This window comes from Canariomyces notabilis (assembly GCF_033297395.1).
Source record: "Canariomyces notabilis strain CBS 508.74 unplaced genomic scaffold N656scaffold_20, whole genome shotgun sequence".
Lineage (NCBI taxonomy): Eukaryota > Fungi > Ascomycota > Sordariomycetes > Sordariales > Chaetomiaceae > Canariomyces > Canariomyces notabilis.
Genome location: NW_027041842.1, coordinates 1 through 18,414, shown reverse-complemented (window position 1 = coordinate 18,414; position 18,414 = coordinate 1). Strand labels below are relative to the sequence as shown.

General features: G+C 53.3%; 6 protein-coding genes across 6 annotated transcripts; 2 read left to right on the top strand and 4 right to left on the bottom strand.

Moving 5' to 3' along the window:
* Positions 1-819: 819 nt before the first annotated feature.
* Positions 820-2,063, bottom strand: N656DRAFT_283449 (uncharacterized protein). The gene is made up of 3 exons (XM_064809115.1): positions 1,785-2,063; positions 1,490-1,725; positions 820-1,417 (listed from the first exon to the last, which is right to left on the bottom strand). Exons 1-3 carry the CDS (start codon positions 1,967-1,969, stop codon positions 1,302-1,304), a joined length of 537 nt encoding a protein of 178 aa, XP_064667768.1. The 5' UTR covers positions 1,970-2,063; the 3' UTR covers positions 820-1,301.
* A 4,217-nt stretch (positions 2,064-6,280) lies between these two features.
* On the bottom strand, positions 6,281-8,283 carry N656DRAFT_791149 (uncharacterized protein; the record flags this gene model as incomplete). The annotated part of the gene is made up of 7 exons (XM_064816944.1): positions 6,281-6,886; positions 6,946-7,187; positions 7,257-7,437; positions 7,490-7,548; positions 7,604-7,726; positions 7,781-8,143; positions 8,205-8,283. 7 exons carry the CDS (start codon positions 8,281-8,283, stop codon positions 6,281-6,283), a joined length of 1,653 nt encoding a protein of 550 aa, XP_064667767.1.
* An 857-nt stretch (positions 8,284-9,140) lies between these two features.
* On the bottom strand, positions 9,141-9,944 carry N656DRAFT_714079 (uncharacterized protein; the record flags this gene model as incomplete). The annotated part of the gene is made up of 2 exons (XM_064811939.1): positions 9,141-9,499; positions 9,602-9,944. 2 exons carry the CDS (start codon positions 9,942-9,944, stop codon positions 9,141-9,143), a joined length of 702 nt encoding a protein of 233 aa, XP_064667766.1.
* Positions 9,945-12,786: 2,842 nt separating this feature from the next.
* N656DRAFT_781834 (uncharacterized protein) lies at positions 12,787-15,072 on the top strand. The gene is made up of 4 exons (XM_064815656.1): positions 12,787-13,209; positions 13,296-13,559; positions 13,630-13,720; positions 13,778-15,072. Exons 1-4 carry the CDS (start codon positions 12,976-12,978, stop codon positions 14,893-14,895), a joined length of 1,707 nt encoding a protein of 568 aa, XP_064667765.1. The 5' UTR covers positions 12,787-12,975; the 3' UTR covers positions 14,896-15,072.
* A 367-nt stretch (positions 15,073-15,439) lies between these two features.
* On the top strand, positions 15,440-17,137 carry N656DRAFT_781833 (lytic polysaccharide monooxygenase). Its single transcript, XM_064815655.1, has 5 exons — positions 15,440-16,142; positions 16,227-16,324; positions 16,405-16,518; positions 16,605-16,652; positions 16,756-17,137. Exons 1-5 carry the CDS (start codon positions 15,737-15,739, stop codon positions 16,765-16,767), a joined length of 678 nt encoding a protein of 225 aa, XP_064667764.1. The 5' UTR covers positions 15,440-15,736; the 3' UTR covers positions 16,768-17,137.
* N656DRAFT_781832 (uncharacterized protein) lies at positions 16,838-18,187 on the bottom strand. Its single transcript, XM_064815654.1, has one exon. It carries the CDS (start codon positions 17,957-17,959, stop codon positions 17,282-17,284), a length of 678 nt encoding a protein of 225 aa, XP_064667763.1. The 5' UTR covers positions 17,960-18,187; the 3' UTR covers positions 16,838-17,281.
* Between the last annotated feature and the right edge of the window lie 227 nt (positions 18,188-18,414).

Genomic DNA, 18,414 nt, shown 5'->3' with positions numbered 1-18,414 from the left:
TCATAAATTCATAATTCGATACTTAAGAGGTCTGAGATACTGTAGGTACTGAAGTGAGCCTCCACCTATGCCAGCCGCCAAGATGCACAAGGTCCTTACATATACCGATTCTACACATAATGTTTTGTGTTTTAGACGCCGGGAGAGCCACGTGCTAATCACGGCCTGACTCAGGTTGACCGTTGGTGACCTCCATCTAACATCTCAACTCGTATAACTGCCAATGTCAGGGACGGATGGCGCAGATTGGGATGCACGTCTGGACGGCGTGAAGTCACGAAGCGGGAAGTTGGGGTATCACCAAGGCGAATTGTCAATTTGATCTCTGGTTTGCCCATGCCAACATCCGAATTGGCGGCAAGGCAGACAGCAGCTAGGTAGCACAGAATATCAAGCGAGCTCGCCTAGGGCCCGGGGTACTTGGACGATTTGGCTAAAAGCGTTAAGTCTGATTCCATTATCCGAAGGCCCCTGTTTTTATCGTCCGATTAGTCTTCTTTTGGGATATGCTTAATTCTTGGCCATGCCTTGTGAGGCTGAGGAAGAGGGCTGTGATAATCTGATCCGGCAGGGTGCTGAAGAAGTCTAAGGTACCAGTGGGTTGGAAGAACGCACGCCGGATTGACTCCTCATGATTGATGGCATAAAGTTAAGCTCGACTTAACGCTGCAACTGCATTGGAGAGAGATAATGGGTATCGTTGCATTGTATTCATATGTATCTGGGGTAGTAATGCACCAGCAAGATTGATGAGGTGGAACGCACTCAGTGAATCTTCTGTATTGTGATGATGGATCAACGTCTCGAGGAGACGTCGCTGCTATGGAGGTATCTCAGAAGTCTACTACTGTGCGTGACCATGTGTCGTACTGTGCTCCTATACTGTAGAGGTCGTTTGACCTCATCAAAGATGACTCCATGTAGTGTAGCAATGTCTGCGAGTCTAAAGCGAAAATAATATCAAGGAGAGAAGAATAGAATCCAAAAGAGATTCAAAAATAGCAACGGAGAGGAGAATAATGGAAAGACAAAAATACAGGTATCCATAACCGTCATCAATTCTATCATGGCTGATCGTCAGTTGTTGTTACAATGGGTTAGGGGGCTCGGGCCCTGGCGGTCGGACACTCGGGATCGTTGTTTGCCGTTGATGCTTTATTCGCTCTTTCGCAACTGAGGATGCTCAACTGCTAATCGGCGGCCGCAGGTTTCCCAGTACTCGCGTGGAGCTCAGTATGTGTACGTATAATCGATGTTGTTGTCGTCTGTTCGCAACGAACTTGTCAGAATTCAGGGGGTAGCTAAGCAGCACCCATTAGGGGCAGGAGACTCATACAGGTGGTGTAAGACGCCGAATTCGAATATGAAGTCGACGGTTCTGGAGATGGTGTACCAAACACCAGATCTTCAACTGGCTCTGTATGCGGGCTTTAATTAGCAAGGAAACCTCCACACGAGATTTGGCTGAGTTCCTATTCAAATGTCTTACCTTGGACCTCTATAGGGTCACCATCCTTGATCAGTCCTTTCTTTTGCGCCCGCTTCTCGAAGCGCGAGATGTCTTTGGGGTCTACCACCCGCCCTCGGAGGATGAACCGCGTCTCTTTCCCGGGGTGTGCTGCTTGCCGTTCGCGCAGTGTCTTGATCATGAACATGTACTCTGACCCCTTGATGTACTTGGTGTCGAGGTTCCACTTCTTGATTTGTGTCTTGTACTGCTTCTCGCTGTAATGTGTAAGCTGCAATGAACCATGTTGAGTGACGGGGATAGACGAGATGCGTACGTTGCCTTGAAGTTGTAGGAAACCTGCATTTCCGTCATGACATCCTTCAGCTTCATGTTGTTATACAGGTGCGCGATGACGTCCTTGTAGGGTTCCCAATCCTCTGCACTCGCCGGCCTGAACATGACGGGCTGGGTCTGCTCAGGCTGCTGGGGCGGCTGCTCATACATGTAGTACTCGTCCATGGTGAGCTAGGTTATCTGGGAGCAAGCCGTGATGAATGTCTTTCTAGTGTCGCTTCGGGGTGTCGATAATGTAGATGGTTTCTGGATGATCTGGCTGCTGGATGCTCTGGTCTACGGCCGAGGCAGAAGCAGGAACCTGAGGAAATATCTCGAACTTTATATTGGAGGCCATGTCTGACGGGATAGTCGATGGGCAGCGTGAGAGCTTGGCCGCAGCAGCCTGTCTTTCCGGCAAGGCTAGGCACCTCAGGCCCACTAGGCACGCGGGTGTGTCATTGGGGTATGTGCCGCTGTTGTCGTCTACCAGGTCCAGGTATGTGTCCCTATCTTGGTAGGTGCCTTAAGGGTGGTTCAAAACCGATGACTCCAACCAGCACACAACTAGTAGGTACACGGGTAGGCTCCCCGGCCAACGGTCAAGCTAAAGGCCATGTATGCGCCCCTTGTCTTGGCAGCCGCGAGGGCATGCGCAAGGAGAACATCGTGGACCCCAACTTAGGAGCTTCAAGCGGGGCCGCCTTGCTCACCCACGACATCTTTATTGGAGTTGCACAAGTTCCTTGCAGGCAAACCCAGCCGAATCGCCCACTGAATCAGGGAATCCAGGGATAAATTCAATGCAGGGAAACGAACGTAGAAGGACGGAAAAAAGAACAAAAAGGCGACTGATGAAGCGGTACGGGCCGGTGGACAGACTCGCAATCGGTCATGAGTGCCTTGAGCCAGTCCGAAAGAGTATTTGTCACCGTCCATCGACCCATCGGTTCTAGGCAGGCAACTCCACCGTCTCCTACCTTCCCCTACCGAGTCCAACCCCATAGTTCGGAGGCAAGTCCGGGCTGCACCCGGTCGTTCGGGACCGCGGCTCTATGGCTTCGCCTATACAGCGGCATTTGCTGCACATGCCGCAGTTCGCAACCTCACAGGACGCAGAATCAGGGCAGAGATCTGACATATGCAGGGGCGCCCGCTGTTTTTATTTGTGGGGCGCCTGCGGTGCGGCGCGATGCCCAAAGCTGAGTGAGACGGACGCTTTTGGTGTTGGGTGACTCCAGCGGCGTTGCTAACAAGCCGTCGTCGTCGTCGACGAGAAAGTGAATGAGGTTGCTGTTGACAGCAGCGGTGAACTGGCAGATTCATCAGAAAACAGAGGGTAGATCTGCCTGGTCACATGCCTAGCCGCAGTGGGTTGTTAGTTCCCAATTAAGGAATGCGCGGTAGGCTGCTTAGCCTGCTTCGCTAATAAGCGAAATTCAACATTTGGAAACCCCAGTCAGTCCAAGGCAGCAAAGGGCTCAAAATCAACGTTCGATATCCTCAATCAAGCTGGATACCTTAACCTTCATCTTGCAGCGTGGCTTCCAGTTACCTTCTTGCCTGAGCAGCACTCTTCTCCCACAAAATTTTCACCAATCAAGCTGGGCTGACCTGAGCCTCCTGCGTTCTGCGTTTGTCTCATTTACTGCAGTGGTTGAACAGAAGAACGGGAGGTGCCTACTCCCAGAGTTACAGAGCAACAGAGTCATCGTCATGTCTTCATTGGTCCCAAGTCAACCCCCATTTTGGCACTCTTTGGCTGGATGTGTAACCCCTAATTGGTTACCGACAGCAGCGTGCTCGCTCGATATGGTTAGCATCGAACTCGATAAACAGCAAAGGAATGCTCTGAAACTGTTGATAGCAGTTTCAGTAGCCGCACAAGATCAGGTGGATCGGAACATGTCTCAACCCGCCATCCTGGAGCCGCGATGTCTTGGGTCTTCCCGCCAGCCCTCTCCAAGCCCAAGGATGCGGCCCAGCCTGCAGCCGTTCCTTACCGCCGCAGCAGCCAAGGCGGGCGGGACGCGTGGCACTTGCTTCCGGAAACGTCGGACAAAACCGTAGAATGGCGATCGCCCCGTGCACGCTGTGAACCCGAAGCCATGGAAGCTTCTATGCTTACCGCTGCGGTACTACCTTGCCGTCAAAGTCTGAAATGAACACCGTCACCGTGTCGCGTGAGGTTGCGGCATGCGGCGCTTGCGCGTGGCACCCGGGAATACCGATGACACCATGGGCGGTGCGGCAACACAGATTTTGTCACGAATCCGCACCGTCGGTCCCGAGTTTTCCACCTTGATCTGCGGGGCGGCGCCGATGAATGCGTATGTCGAGGGCGGCTGCCACATCTTTGTACTACCTGCTGTGCTACACATCAGCCTGACGTTGTGTTACATTTCCATGGCCGTCTTAGACGACCCGGGCAAAGCGAAGCGGCTGCGTCTATGCGGCCGTCTCACCTTTTCAGAGTCGCGCAGCCGCTGGTTACACTCTGTGCAATCCGTATGTGGAAATTCATGGATTCAACCGCAAGGCAAGTTTCGTCACGGGATCTAACCGCGTCGTCTTTGGCAAGAAGGAAACCGTTATCTCAAAGCGTTAAGGTACGTCGCCCTTACAGCCTTCCGTCAACGGCCCTCCCTAGGATTCTGGCATGATACCGTACCTAGACGCGACGGTGAGACACGACTTGACTGCCAACCAAGTATTCTCCCTCGATCAACATCACTCCAGAAGTCTCCGAAGCGCTCTACTCCCTGAGCTTAATTGGAATTCATTATGACGCCCAGTTGTGATGAGTTGCATGATTGGTTGCACTCTTCGGCAAGGACTTTGTGCCTTCCTACCCTATCACGCCTATCCAACCCTCAACATGACGCAGAGGCCAAACTTAGGCCAGAATCAAATGAAAAGATGTTTCCCTAAGACCTACCAAGTGGTTTGAAGGTTGAAGAATCGTGGCGTGAGGCACGGGGAAAACAAGGTACTCTTCGGCCTTCCCGCACCTCATCGGCAGCGTGCGGAGCCAGAAACATCCGTTCGGACCCCAATTCCGATATCATCATACACCAGCTTGAAATAAGCTCAGCAGATAAACTCAAGCAAGCCTAAGCGAACCGCCCCCCCGAAGGGCGTAGGAAGCGGCCCAGTCGACTCTACGTTTGACGTCTTTGCTCAAGTCGGCGATTATAGGCCAGAACAGAGCAGAACGGTTACCGAGGCTGGATGACGAGAAGCTATATCTCAATGCTATCAAATGATACATTCAGGTTTGAAACCCCCGGCAATTTGCCGCCCTCACATCCTGGGTACGGTCGATGAGCAGCGCAGCTCGGCGCTTTTCTTTGCCAATGGTTTACGCCAGGGTTCTATATTTGCTACACCGTCAGTCTGACAAGCCTACTAGTAGTACTACTACACAATGCAATGAACTTATGGTGGACGAGGGAGACCACGTCGTTACTGATGTGGAATCAAGCATCCCTATTTGTGAGAGGCCATTGACCAGAACCACTTCGGGGTGAGGCACTTGGGACGAACGGCGTCTCTATGCGGTGAGCCGGCGTTGAGACAGTGAATACCTCGATAATAGATAATGTTCCCTAAGAATGTAGCGGTTAGTATGAAAAGCGGACTCGAATATAGCCCCCTCTCAAAGCATCAAGCAGGGATCGGGCGAGCTTAAGCCTTAAGGGAGAGACAGGCGCTAACTTCGAGTTCTGTACATACAAGTGAGATAACCTAGGTATATATCGAGAAATTCACATACCAGGTCAACGGATGGATGGTTTAAGTACATCAAAGTCGTCTAAGAACTTAAGCAAAGGTCCACCCATCATCAGGGAGACCGCACAGTTAGAACAGCCCGAGTTGGTGCCCATCGTACCTAAGGTACCTTACTTGAAGGGGCATTCAGATTTCAAAACGGCAGGAGTTGGTGCTACCTTCGGATGAAAGAAAAGCAAAAAAATAGACGATTGATCGGGGAGCCGAATTTCGAAGCCAAAAAAGAGGGTATGAGCCTAGACAGCAGTCTGCGACAGTCTTTGTCGACCAGAGGCCGTCCAGGTATTTTCTCAACCCTGCGCTGGAACCGCTACGCCACAACGCCGTTGAAAGCGTAGCAGTTCCTGTTGAAGACCTGCAGTCGAAAACTTCCCTATATACCCAACTACCCTTCCACCCGGAATTTGAGCAATCATGTCACAAATGTCACAAATACCACTCACTGCAAACAAGAGACGGCTTACTATGAAATGACATAAAAACATTGAACCCAACTCCGCAACAACCATGAACGGCGGGAACCAAGCCCTTTAACAGGGCTGGGCAACTCCATCCCGAGTCCCAACTCACACATGAAAACCAATTTTGACCTTTCCCAGATATTAGCTTCTCTCCGCCTTCTACAAATGTTACACCATGCGTCGAAGTCCCTCCCCGATCACCTCCTCATCCATAACCACGGCACGTTGAGCCTGGAGGACTCGTTCAAAGCTCCTTCTGCACCTTCCTCTTAGCATCCTCACCCATCTCCCGAGCCTGGTCGGCCTTCTGCTTTGCCACGTTGCCGCCGATCCTCAGCTGGCTAGCAACCCAGTCCCATCCGTTCCAGACAGTCTCCCGCAGCTTGGCAATCATGGTCCCAGTGGGAGTGGTAGTGCCGTACTTGAAGTAGGTGTACTGCTTGCGGGCCATGGCGCGCAAGTCATTCAGCTTTGAGCCTTGCGGGACCGGGATGCCGTAGCTATCCAGGTACGCCTTCAGCTCGCTCTCGCTCCACGTCTCAAACACATTCGCCTTGGCCGCATCGGTCGCGCGGGAGAGGTAACTCGTAGCCGAGGCATACGAGCCGCCGCCGGCCGATGAGGCAGACTCGTAAGCGGCCTGGGCCGCCTCAACAAGCTCATCGCGCGTCGCACCCGTCGACTCGCTTACTTTCTTCGCCGCCGCGTTGCCGCTTGACGCGAGGTAGTCGCGGAGGTTCTGGTACGAGAAGTCGTCCCAAGTCCACGCGGTCCAGCCCGTGGCTGCTTTGTGAGCATTCTTGCGGACCAGGGCGCGGAGTTCTTCGGTCTTGCTTCCTTGCGGGACGGGCTTCAAAAACTGTTAGTGGAAGACATGGTTAGAGATGGAATGGAGAAGGGGATTCATACCACTCCACGAGCATCAAGAAAACCCTTCAACCGGCTTTCTGACCACGTATTCACCGCCTGGTCGAAGGCCTCCTGTGCGGCCCGAGACGCAGCATCGGTAGCCTTAGTGGCTGCCGACCCAACACTAGAAGTCGCGGCTCCAAAAGCAGATGTAGCCGATGCAGTGACGTTGTCGCCTAGAATCTCGGCACGGTGCTTGCGAACAAGGGCACGCAGATGGTTGAGCTTAGTGCCTTGGGGAACTGCCTCTTGTCAGCGGCTGTCCAGTCACCAGCGTAAAGCATATCGTAAGGCATTTTGTGATAACATACCTGGAATGCCGTTCTTGTCACAGAATTCCTTGAGCTGAGACTCGCTCCATGAATCGATGAGCTTATCGGTAAGGGCCCTGTAGGTGTCCTGTGTACTCTTCTGCGTGGCCGCCGCCTGCTCCTGCATGCGCAAGTATGCAAGGCGGGAGTTGCGACGAACGGAAGCAATAAGCTTGTCACGCTATCATGGGGTCAGCAAGTTGCACTAGAGACCGATTAAGAAGGGCACTCACTGTAGTCGGCTGGGGCGCCGGGAAGCCGTGGGTGTCAAGCCATTCCTTCAGATCAGATTCTGGCAGAAATGTCAGTTGCAAGTCAAACTCTTGGTGTCAAGGTATTGTACGTACCAGACCAACTCTCGTAGAGCCAATTTCCAGGGTAGGAGATCGTCTCGCCAGCCTTCTGGGCGATGGTCTCGTAGTTGCTACGGACCTTCTCGAGGAGAGTATCTCGCTTACGCGGCTGCGGAACTGGGCAAGTGTCAGCGAGGGGCTCAAACTAGTGAGCACATTGTCCAGACTCACCTGGAATACCATGATGATCGCAGAATGCCTTGAGTTGGCTGTCGGTCCAAGTGTCCAGGATCCAATCTTTGACGTTGGTCCAGGCGCCCCGAGCCTTGTCCTCAGGCTCATACCAGACGCTCTTGACCTGGTTAATGAGATAATCACGGCCCTGGCCGGCAGAATCCTTTGTCTCAACGCCCTTCTGCTTCAGATAACTACTGAGCTTGTCCGTGTCCCAATTTTGGTAGGGGGAAACCACATGAGTGTCCCAGTTCTTCTGCACGAGCTTCTCTAGCTCCTTGCGGTCGGCCGGAGTCGGGTAGGGGATGTCGTTGTCGGAGAGCCACCGCTCGAGCTCTGTCTCGTGCCATTTGTTGTATGCTTTGATGCCAGGTCAGTAGCTGAGCAAAGCACAAAAGCTCTGGAATCGATCAAAACTGACCTTCATTAGAGAGCCAGGAGCTCGCAATGGCGGCATTAGCCACCAAGGCCAGCGAGAGGAGCGTTTTTGCGATCCTCATTGCGGCTTGTACTGGATGCTACGGTCAAGTCGATATCTCTTGTGACAGTATCTTGAGTTTCTTGGATGGGAAATCAATTGTGATTTGCCAAGTGAATTTGCAGTTTAACTAAGGTATGGAATGGAAGAGAAGGGAGAGGCGCCGGTTTTGTGATCAAGGTTATGAGCAGGCGTACCTCATGAAAGGGCAAGAGTGGCAGAATCTAGTACGTCACTGCTTGCTTGTTTTACCTGCATGCGGTCCAGTTGGGGCTTTTCATCCAATCATGTACCTTATGCGAGAAGCTCAAGTGTGTTACTCCCTAAGTTGTTGCACGAGCTGCTGAGAGCAGTGGGAAGGACGCTCCGGCCTTTGTGACGTAATGTGGCTCCTTGAAGAGAAGGAGACGCGTTGGACAAGAGCAAGCCACACCAGGTCCGAAATCTAAGATGCATTCCATCGTTTCAATTGGCTTCCGTAGCCTACCCTTGCGGATCGCTGCCTAACCGACGAGCAAAGACATACATCATAGTTTCGCTACACTTTTGCACAATGGCATCATGAAAGTGGAGGAGATTTCTGAACAGCCCATGACGTCAGAAACATAAGGGTTAGGGTTGTTGCCCCACTTACACAGAGATCTCATCTGAAGCCAACAACGATCCTTCAACATCACCTTGGGATGTATTTCGCCTTGACGGTATGGGAATCCTAACCAGAAACTACTACCGTAGTAGAACCAAAGCAACCCATTCCGTGTTACAATGTTCATTGTTCCCACTGACGATCACATGGATCCCACCCTTAACAACAGCTAGAAGTTAGCGACCCTGACCTCAAAAGTATTGAGACGTAAGAAGAACTGGGGAAGCAGCAAACTAACCATATTCACAAACAACACCGTGGTCCCTGAACTCCCTCATCAATGCCATTCTCGCAGCCTCGGCCTGGCAACGAAAACTCCCAAACCGAAACTCGAGCAGCACCCTTGTCCTGTCCTCGCTCACGTAGCGATGCACCACTTCATCAACCTGATATTGCATCTTGGTATCCAGATATTGCCGTATAAAATGCTCATTGACAAAGACTGGCGGTCCGCTGATGAGCAGCACGCGTGACTTGGACCCGCCAACATCGATCTGGGCCGAGCGGATGCGGTTCCACGAGACACGCCCGCGAATGTGCGGGTTGCGTGGCGTAAAGAAGCCGGTGGCTGCATAAAGAAGATAGAAGCGCTCTGCCCAACAATCAGTCACCAGTCATCCTCACAACGTCAGGTCCACCATGGGGTTATGTAACAACTGATGTTAGAGTTACGAAGTGAACCAGCCAAACTCACCAGCAGCAGCCCTCTCGAAAAACACCACTTTCGCCGCACTCCCAAAGTGTCCCCGCGCCGGATCAGGCGGGTTAATGTGCGAGGCATAGACGCGGCCGACGTCTCGGATGCCCGACAGCAGCTCGTGCGTGGTCAGGTCGGGCGCTAAGCCCACGACAAACAGGCTGCAGTTTTGTTCCGGGGGGATCGCGGCCGACTGGTTGCGCTCCAGGTCTGGGTCGCCCCGGTAGTTGGGCGAAAACCCCTTGATCAGCAGCTCCACCCGCGCCTCGTACGGGTTTTTGTTGTGCTGGCCGTTTTGTGCCTGCTGCTGCTGCTGGTGCTGCGCGGCGCGGCAGTTCATCGGGTGGTAGTACCCGCCGCTGATTCCGGGGACGGGGGCTGGGACTATCCTGCCGCCTTTCGCGATTATGTTAGAGGGAGGAGTCGGTCCCTGGCATGGTGTTGCTGTTGGTACCGGTGGGCTTGGACCGGGGGTCTGAAGCGTGTTTGTTTGTGGTCGTAGAGTAGGCAGAAGACTCGGACCGGTTGGCTGCGGTGGAGCGGGCCGAGGGGCGGCGACGGGACACTGAGGGCGAGGCTCTTCAGAGTAGAAGTCGCTAGATGACCAGCTCTGGGTTGGCGAGGTCACAGGTTTTTCCGAATTCGGGGTGCGAACTGTGCGTGAAAGAGCTCTTTCCACCTTTTCCGGCTGGGCCTGGTGATTCAAGTACACCCTTACCCCAGTTCCGGCGTCAAATCCCGGCGTTATTCGTTGAAAGGGCAATCTGCGGTAAGTAATGGAGTCCCCGTTTTCTATGTTGGGCTGAGTCTCGTTGTTTTGAAGTTTCATTACGCCGGGAGTGCCGACGTTGAGACCTGGAATTCCCACGGAAGGGTAGTTGGGCCCCGGAATTCTCGCGGGGTCATTGGCTTGAAGCCAGCTGAGCCCCGGGATACCCGTGGTATTGGAAGGCTGATGGTAGACCGGCTGTTCTTGGTAAAGAGGACTGGAGCCCATCGCTGCTTGGGAATATGTTGGAGCTTGTGGGTAAAGCTGGCTCCGGTAAGGCGTCACCAGTTGCGCCGACTGCTCGCGCCCCATTGCCCTGTTTTGGATATTCGTCTCGCTTGAAGCAGCCAGTTTCAAAGTCTCCTGATTAGGAACTCCTAGCATGTTTAGCCCGTCGATAGGTCGCTTTGTTTTTTGCTCCTTTGGCGTGTTGTCGTGGCTATGATGACGATCGGAGTTGCAACTTGGACTTGATGGGCCAAATGGATGTCCATAAGAATTCGGGTGAGAAGAGGATGAGATGGGAGTGAGAGGCTGCCGAGTCAAATTGGCGAAGTAAGGATGTTTTGCCCATTTCATGGCATCACCAGCACCGCCGCCGAGGTTTCGATGTTGCCGTAGAAACCTCTCTTGTATGGACTCAGTTCTAACACTCTTCTCTGAAGACTCTGGGGTATGTCCCCGAACCAATGACCCATCACTCCATGTCGTTCTGCTGAAACACGGCGACTGATCCAGGCCGACACGGGCTATCTCAGCAAGATTCGCATCCTGCCGGGCTCCTGAGGGGTCATACTGCGCCAGATTCCCCCCTGAGGTGCGCTGTGACGGCCCATAAGGAGTAGTACCAGGCGTATGTTCTTCGCCTACCCTTTGGGGAGTCCACAGGGACGGTTGTGGTGAGGAAGGGGTTTCCGGATATGAGCGAGGGCTTGTCATGTTCAGGAACGAATAAAGCTTCTACTGTTCGAAGCCTCGAGGGGAGTCCAAGCGGTTAGTATTGAGAAACATCAATTGTCACTGCGGTTGACGTGTTTAGCAGGGACTGGGCGGGAAGGGTGGATGCCTTACAAGTTATATACGTGATGTGCTAGACCAGCCGCCGATGTTGTGGCTAGAATAAGGACAAGTGATTTCCATTGTTTCTCCAGGCAACTCTTTTCTTGACAGTCGTAGGTGTTGACGTGCCGTCTTTCGTCGGCCATGCAACTTCAAAGAAGCGATTGGGATAATAGAATTGGGATAGCATCTTGGAGTTTTACTGGCACTCGCGGTCTGGAAGTCTCCTTTGGACCGTTGTTAGTCTCGGGAACAACGACAATCTTTTGAGCGCTTGAGCAACAAGAATATCGAAGATTACCGTATAAGCACCCTTTCTGCAGCACATCCGGCGCCTATATACAGGGCCAGTATCGGACTGCAAGAGGAGGATAAACATCTTTCAGCTCTGCGAAAAAAACCATTGTAGCAAGACAGACATTCAAATCAGATGTCAGATCAGTGACACTTGAACTTTCACGATTCACTGTTTGCTGACAGTTTGGCTAAGTTATGTCGCTGCCATCATTTGCTGCCTACAGTCAGAGGTGACTCCAATGTAGGACAGGCTTTGGTTTCGTCTGGTACCTCAGTCCTGCCTACATGTATTCCTTGCCTGCAGTATGAAAATTGATGTCTAGTACTCAATGCCCTCTAAACTGCAATAGTACTCGGCTTTTCCGTGGACATCGACAGGCCTTAGCAGGTCGCTTTTAAATTGTACTACTTATATGCCCGCATAACCAAGGTTCCTTACTCAAACGTAAAACTCGGTCAAAATCATGAAGAGAAGTACCTAAGGTATAATTCCCATCTTCCAGTGAGGCTAGGGTAAGGTACCTTGGGTTGCTTAGACCTTGCCTCAGGCAACTGCTTAGGTATCTCTGAACTTGTGTCGTGCTTTCCTGAAGCAAACAACGATATTTCTTCAAAGGAGCACAAGGAAGTCGCGTTCAAGTAACCCAAAATGCAACGTGAAAATGTTCACAAACCTCGCTCCGTTCTGTGGAAGAGCAGTTGGCTACAACAAAGCAACAGCAACCAGATTCCTCATACGGGCGGCGAAATTTTGCTGCTTCTCAAACACAAACTGGGTTCAAACCAGCAGTGTGGTTGCTACTAATACATATACCCAAGTACTGCCTATCCTATTTTGTCAGTTCCCAACTTCCCGAACGAAGACTGAGCGTCATCCAATCACCCCAACATTTGTTGACCCATTTTGACGATCGAGTGTATACCGCAGCCAGCCCGGCAGTCGTCGGACTTAAGATCCCCCAGATGTGGCTGAGACTGGGCCACTGGGTGCGCTATCCGGAGGGCGGGCCGATTGCGGGCGGGTCCACGGCGGGATATCGTTTACCTCGACCCCTGGGGCCTAGGACATTTTGGAGCCGTTCTCCGCAAACACTTCAGTAGGCCGATTGCAGCTCCGAAACACCATGGATACAACATGAATCTGGGGGGCTTGACTACCTTCGCCTAGGTAGTTATCATCCCCCGTCTCCGGTCATTCTCCTCAGCTATACTCAGCATCACGTTCATTCACCTCAACTAGCACTGCATGTCTGGCATGGAACCAGATGGATCTGATTTTGATCCGACGCGGCAGGAGAAGACAACTGCCGTGTCACTGCCTGCGCCGTACCCGACCTCGGATGAGACCGATGTAAGCGACATGGCCGAGGCAGCGACCGAAGAAACGAACCAACACCCAGCCTCAGGCTCAGAACTCCCTTTTTCAAAAGCACGGTGTATCGCCCTCGTGGCCACTCTTTCGGGCGCCAGTTTCCTCAATGTACGTCGGCTCTACATTCTGTCACCCCACGAGCCGCCTTCACCCTCCCTGTTTATATCCTTCCCAGCCACTTACCATCACCACAGGCCTTAGGGGGCCAAGCCGTGGTCATCATTCTCCCGACCATAGGCAGAGATCTCGGTGTTCCCGATTCGCGGCTCCAATGGATCTTGTCTTCGTACTTTCTCACATTCGGATGCTTCCTGCTCTTTTGGGGCAGGGTGGCCGACATTTACGGCAAACGCAAGATTTTCATATTGGGATCGGGATGGCTCGCTGTCACCATGCTCGTCAATCCATACCTGCCGAATGAGATTGCATTTGACCTGTTCAGGGGTCTCCAGGGCCTGGTAAGTGAAGCCTCAAGCCCGGCTAGTGTCACCCGTCTGGGTCCGGAAGCGGAAACTGACCGCAGGGTAGGGAGCTGCTGCCAATGTTCCAACTGCGATAGGCATTCTTGGAACTACCTTTCCGCCGGGCAAGGCAAAGAATTATGCCTTCAGTTGCTATGGTAGAGTCCCATCCTATCTTAACAGTGTAGTACGTTGATGCTAATTCGGGAACACAGCTGCTGGCGCTCCGTTGGGCGCCGTATTCGGAAACTTGCTGGGCGGCATCATTGCTCAGTACACGTCGTGGAAGTGGGTGTTTGTCGTGGTGGCCCTCATGGCCGCTGCCATCACAGCGGCAGCCATCTTCATCATCCCACCCCAAAAGCACACCCTCCGAGAGGAGGGCGCCTCCGTCGCAGCGTCGATCGACTGGCTAGGTGCCGTGCTGATCACGAGCGGCCTTCTTGCGCTCCTCTTCGCCCTGACGGAGGGCAACGTCGTGGGATGGCGTACACCGTGGATACCAGCGCTTATTGTCGTGTCCGTCATCCTCGTCGCTCTGTTTGTTCTTTGGCAGAGGCACCTCGAGCGGACGGGGAAACGCGCGCCAATCGTGAAGGTCTCCATGTTCAGCAGCATGCAGTTCAGTGCCGCCATGGTCATCATGGCCATCTTCTTTAGCAGCTTCAACGGCTTCTTGGTGTACGCCACTTTTTTCTATCAGGATTTCCAGGGGCTGTCCACGCTGGACACAACACTACGCTTCCTCCCCACTGGCTTATCCGGCTGTATCACCGCGGCCATCGTTTCCCAACTTCTCGCGCGGGTTCCGACATATGTTATGCTAGCGGTCGGCAACGCCTGCATCTCCATCGCGGCCCTGCTCTTTGCCGTGCCCATCCCGCCAGACACAATCTACTGGGCGTACGGGTTCCCAGCCATGATTATCTCGGTCTTTGGCGCCGACACGACGTGGCCGTGTCTGATCCTCTTCACCAGCCACTCGCTGCCGCAAGCGGACCAGGCCCTGGGGGGAGCCCTTGTCAACGCCATGGGGCAGGTCGGTAGGGCGATTGGCCTGGCAGTGGCAACGGTAATTCAGACGGCTGTGATGGCGAAGGAAAGGGGCATCAGTGTCGAGCATGCAGGACCAGTGAAGGAGTGGGAGCTGGCCTCGCTCCTCGGCCTCAGGGCAGCAGAGTGGTGGAATTTTGCGCTGGGGATTGCTGCTCTGGCTTTGGTCCTTGTGTTCTTTCGCGGTTCTGGTATTATCGGAAAGGCTGGTGGTCAGAAGAGTGAGCGTCCCGTCCAAACGGTGGGCGGTCGGGACGACCCTGAAAGCCAGAAGGAATGAAGTTTGAGGACAATCAAGCTCGGCAAAAGCAGTTTATTAGATAGAAAGAGAAGGAAAATAAGAGGACAGGTCCGGAGTGGACAGCCTTGCAGCTGTGACAATTGCGATGCCCGAGGCAGCTCAGGGGCTAATGTCCTGACAGCTCAAAGCAACCCGGGCGGCGTGACACGAATGGAGTAAGATTCCTAAATTTTCTTCGTGCCCCTGACCGGGAAGGGAAAATGTGCCAGTAGGCTTGTCAACATAAAGAACATCGCAAGTCCGAGGCCGTCCACCTAAAGCCAGGGGCGACCGAACATCGGTATCTTGGCGATAGCTGTATTCAGGTTGTCTTTGGAGGCCCTCCCGGGTTCCGTCATTGCCTAGACTTGACCTAACCTCAAACCCGTTAGGGAGTTGGTACTCTAACTGCCGAATGACGAGCATGGAAGCTCGCCATGCCTCGTTTGGCGGGTCTCGGAACCGGCTCTCCGTTTCCAGCGCAGCAATCTATATATATCAAATTAATACTTCACAATCTTTCCCCTACAAACCCAAGAGACCGGGAAAGACGGGCAGTGTCCTCCTTGGTCTGCACCATAGCCTTGAAAACATCTTGCTACTCGTAGGCAATGCGGGAGACGTACTCCGAGTTGCAACCCTGCATTCAAGGCCCAGTCCATCCGTCGTCCCTGGCATCCAGTCCTCGTTCCACTCTTATAAAATGCCACTACCGTGCCGCCAACTACCGCGATACGAACCCGGTTTCTGCTCTTGAACCCTGACTCCTTGCCTACGTACCCACCTTAAGGTAGTCAACAACTAGTAGTACTTCCAGGATCACCCAACCCCTTCAACCACAATGAAATCCCTCCTCACCCTAGCCGCAGCCACCTTGTTCACCGTGAACACCGTCGCGGGGCACTACATCTTCCAGCAGTTCTCAGCCGGGGGCACCAAGTACCCGGCATGGAAATATGTCCGGCGTAACTCGAACCCGGCGTGGCTGCAAAACGGGCCCGTCACGGACCTGGCGTCCAAGGACCTGCGATGCAACGTCGGCGGCGATGTTAGCAACGGCACCGAGACCATCACCATGAAGGCCGGCGACGAGTTCACGTTCACTCTCGACACGGCTGTCTACCATGCCGGGCCGGTTTCACTGTACATGTCCAAGGCTCCTGGCGCGGTGGCTGACTATGATGGAAGCGGGCCGTGGTTCAAGATTTATGATTGGGGCCCGTCGGGGTCGAGTTGGCCGATGAGGAGTAAGTCCGACATGGTTAAGATAGGGATGGGCGGATTAGTTGATGTTGATGCCGGATGCTAACCTGTGACTCTTACTCATGAAGTCTCATACACGTACAACATCCCCAGGTGCATCCCCGACGGCGAATACCTCCTGAGAATTCAGCAGTTGGGATTACACAACCCTGGTGCGCCGCCTCAGGTAAGGGACTAACACAAAACCTGAGAGCTGGGTATTGTATTACAGTCCATACGCTAACCACCTGTCACCCTGCCATGCAGTTCTACATTAGCTGTGCCCAAGTCAAGGTCACCAACGGCGGCAACACCACGCCCAGCCCGACCGCGCTCATCCCCGGCGCCTTCAAGAGCACCGACCCTGGGTACAATATCAATGTGAGTGCGCATGTGGCCCGGCCATGACGGTTGAAAAAAACGGGGTTGCGGACTGGAATGCAACATGATATTGACACTGGAGACAGATCTACAACAGCAACCTTGCAAACTACGTCGTCCCGGGTCCCAAAGTGGTGAGTGCGGTGTTTCTTGATCCCAACTTCTAACCCAGGAGTGAAGACTACCTGCTAGTGGTGTAGCAGACTGAGCCTGATGTGTGCTAACGTTGGTCGACAGTTTACGTGCTAAGTGTTACCTCGACAAGATTGGGTTGGTCAAGCAGAGCGGCCATTTTGTATGTATTTGGTTGAGTAGTCTGCTTCACGTACGAATTCGAACTGTATTGGTCGATGTCTCTTGTTCTTGTGCCGGGTGTTGTCTGGTATCTCTTATGCTTGCCCATAGCACCCTGCAGGGGGAACTCAAGTTGACTGACTGGTGAAGCATGAATGCAACATTTCTCTTCAACCCATGATCCATCCAATGAGTCCTCTCTTATTACCTACATAATGGTTGATATGATTACCGTTACATGTATGTATATATGATGCGCCAAAGTGCCAAACTCCCGTCAATGCATCCGACTCCTCAACCTAATAAAGCAGACAACGCTTTCCAGCTCTTGGTCCACGCTGCGTGGCATCCACCTCGATTAAAGCATTCGTCTCTATACATACGATGAACCATTAGGGTCCGGGATCCTTCAGTCATCTCATCGTGACTATTCAGGGAGCCCGTGGTCGCGTCAATCTTGATACCCGACTCAAGCAACCAGCCGGGGTGGAAGCCGGAGCCGAGGCGCCCGGCGTCCTGCGGTGCCATTCCACGCCGAAAATGATGTGGGCCAAATGCCATCATCTAGTGTCGCGCCCATGTTGGTCGTGCTGGACGTCGTGTAAAGAGGCACAGAAACAGGACCAGTGGTGATAGATAATCCTGTGGCAACCGACTCCGTTGCTGAGGAGCGCGAAGAGACAGGAGTAGACAGTAATGTTGAGCCCGGCGGAAGGGACTCAGACGACGACAGTATCGGTACAGTAGCGTAGACGGTTGTGGTAACCGTTATCCCAGAAGGAGGCGCGACTATGTCGACTATCTGGACCGTTTTTGTGACGACGACGGTGTCGGTGACGCGATCTGTTGTTGGCGGCGCAAAGACTGTGTGGGTGGATGTTGTTGTTGTTGGGGGAGGGGTCTGCACCACGGTGACAGTCACCGTGCCGATCGTCGGATTTCCGGAGCCGGAGCCGGAGCCAGACCCACCTGACCCTCCGGAGCCGTCAGACCCGCCCGGCCCGTTTATAGGCACTACCGAATAGGTTGCCCTTGGTGCGACACCCGGCAAGGGTGGAGGGATGTGTTCATTGAGAGGTAAGGAGAGGCAGGTAGTAATGAATCGTGAAACTGAGAAGAGTAAGGGAGCTGCACGATTGGGGAGCATCTCGGATTCACTGCTTCAGGGTCCGAAAGACTCTGAGGGTGCCCGGCAATCGGTGCAGAGAAGCAGCAAGACGATTCTTGACAAGATTGCTGCTAGAAGGTAGTCGGACTGCGAGAGAGAGCAGAAGATTAGAAAATACTCTGCTGAGATGGAGAGCCATTGTTCCTATTTGTTCGACCCGTAATTGAGATGGCTGGATGGAACTGGAATGTCTTCGGCCGTTGCTCGAGAATTCGAGGTGGTTGATGTTCGGGGGCTGCTGCTGCCAAGTTGGGTTTAGCTCCTTCCCAGCCACCCAGGCTGGAGGGGCTGCCCCAACGAAACTGCTAATCGGGGAGAGCAAAATTGCTAATCGGGGAGCGGTGGGTCCTACCTGTGGCTCAGCTTCAACCTTTAATTTCAGGCCACCTTGCAGGCGGTCAACGTCGATGCCAACCACCAATTTTTCCTTATTT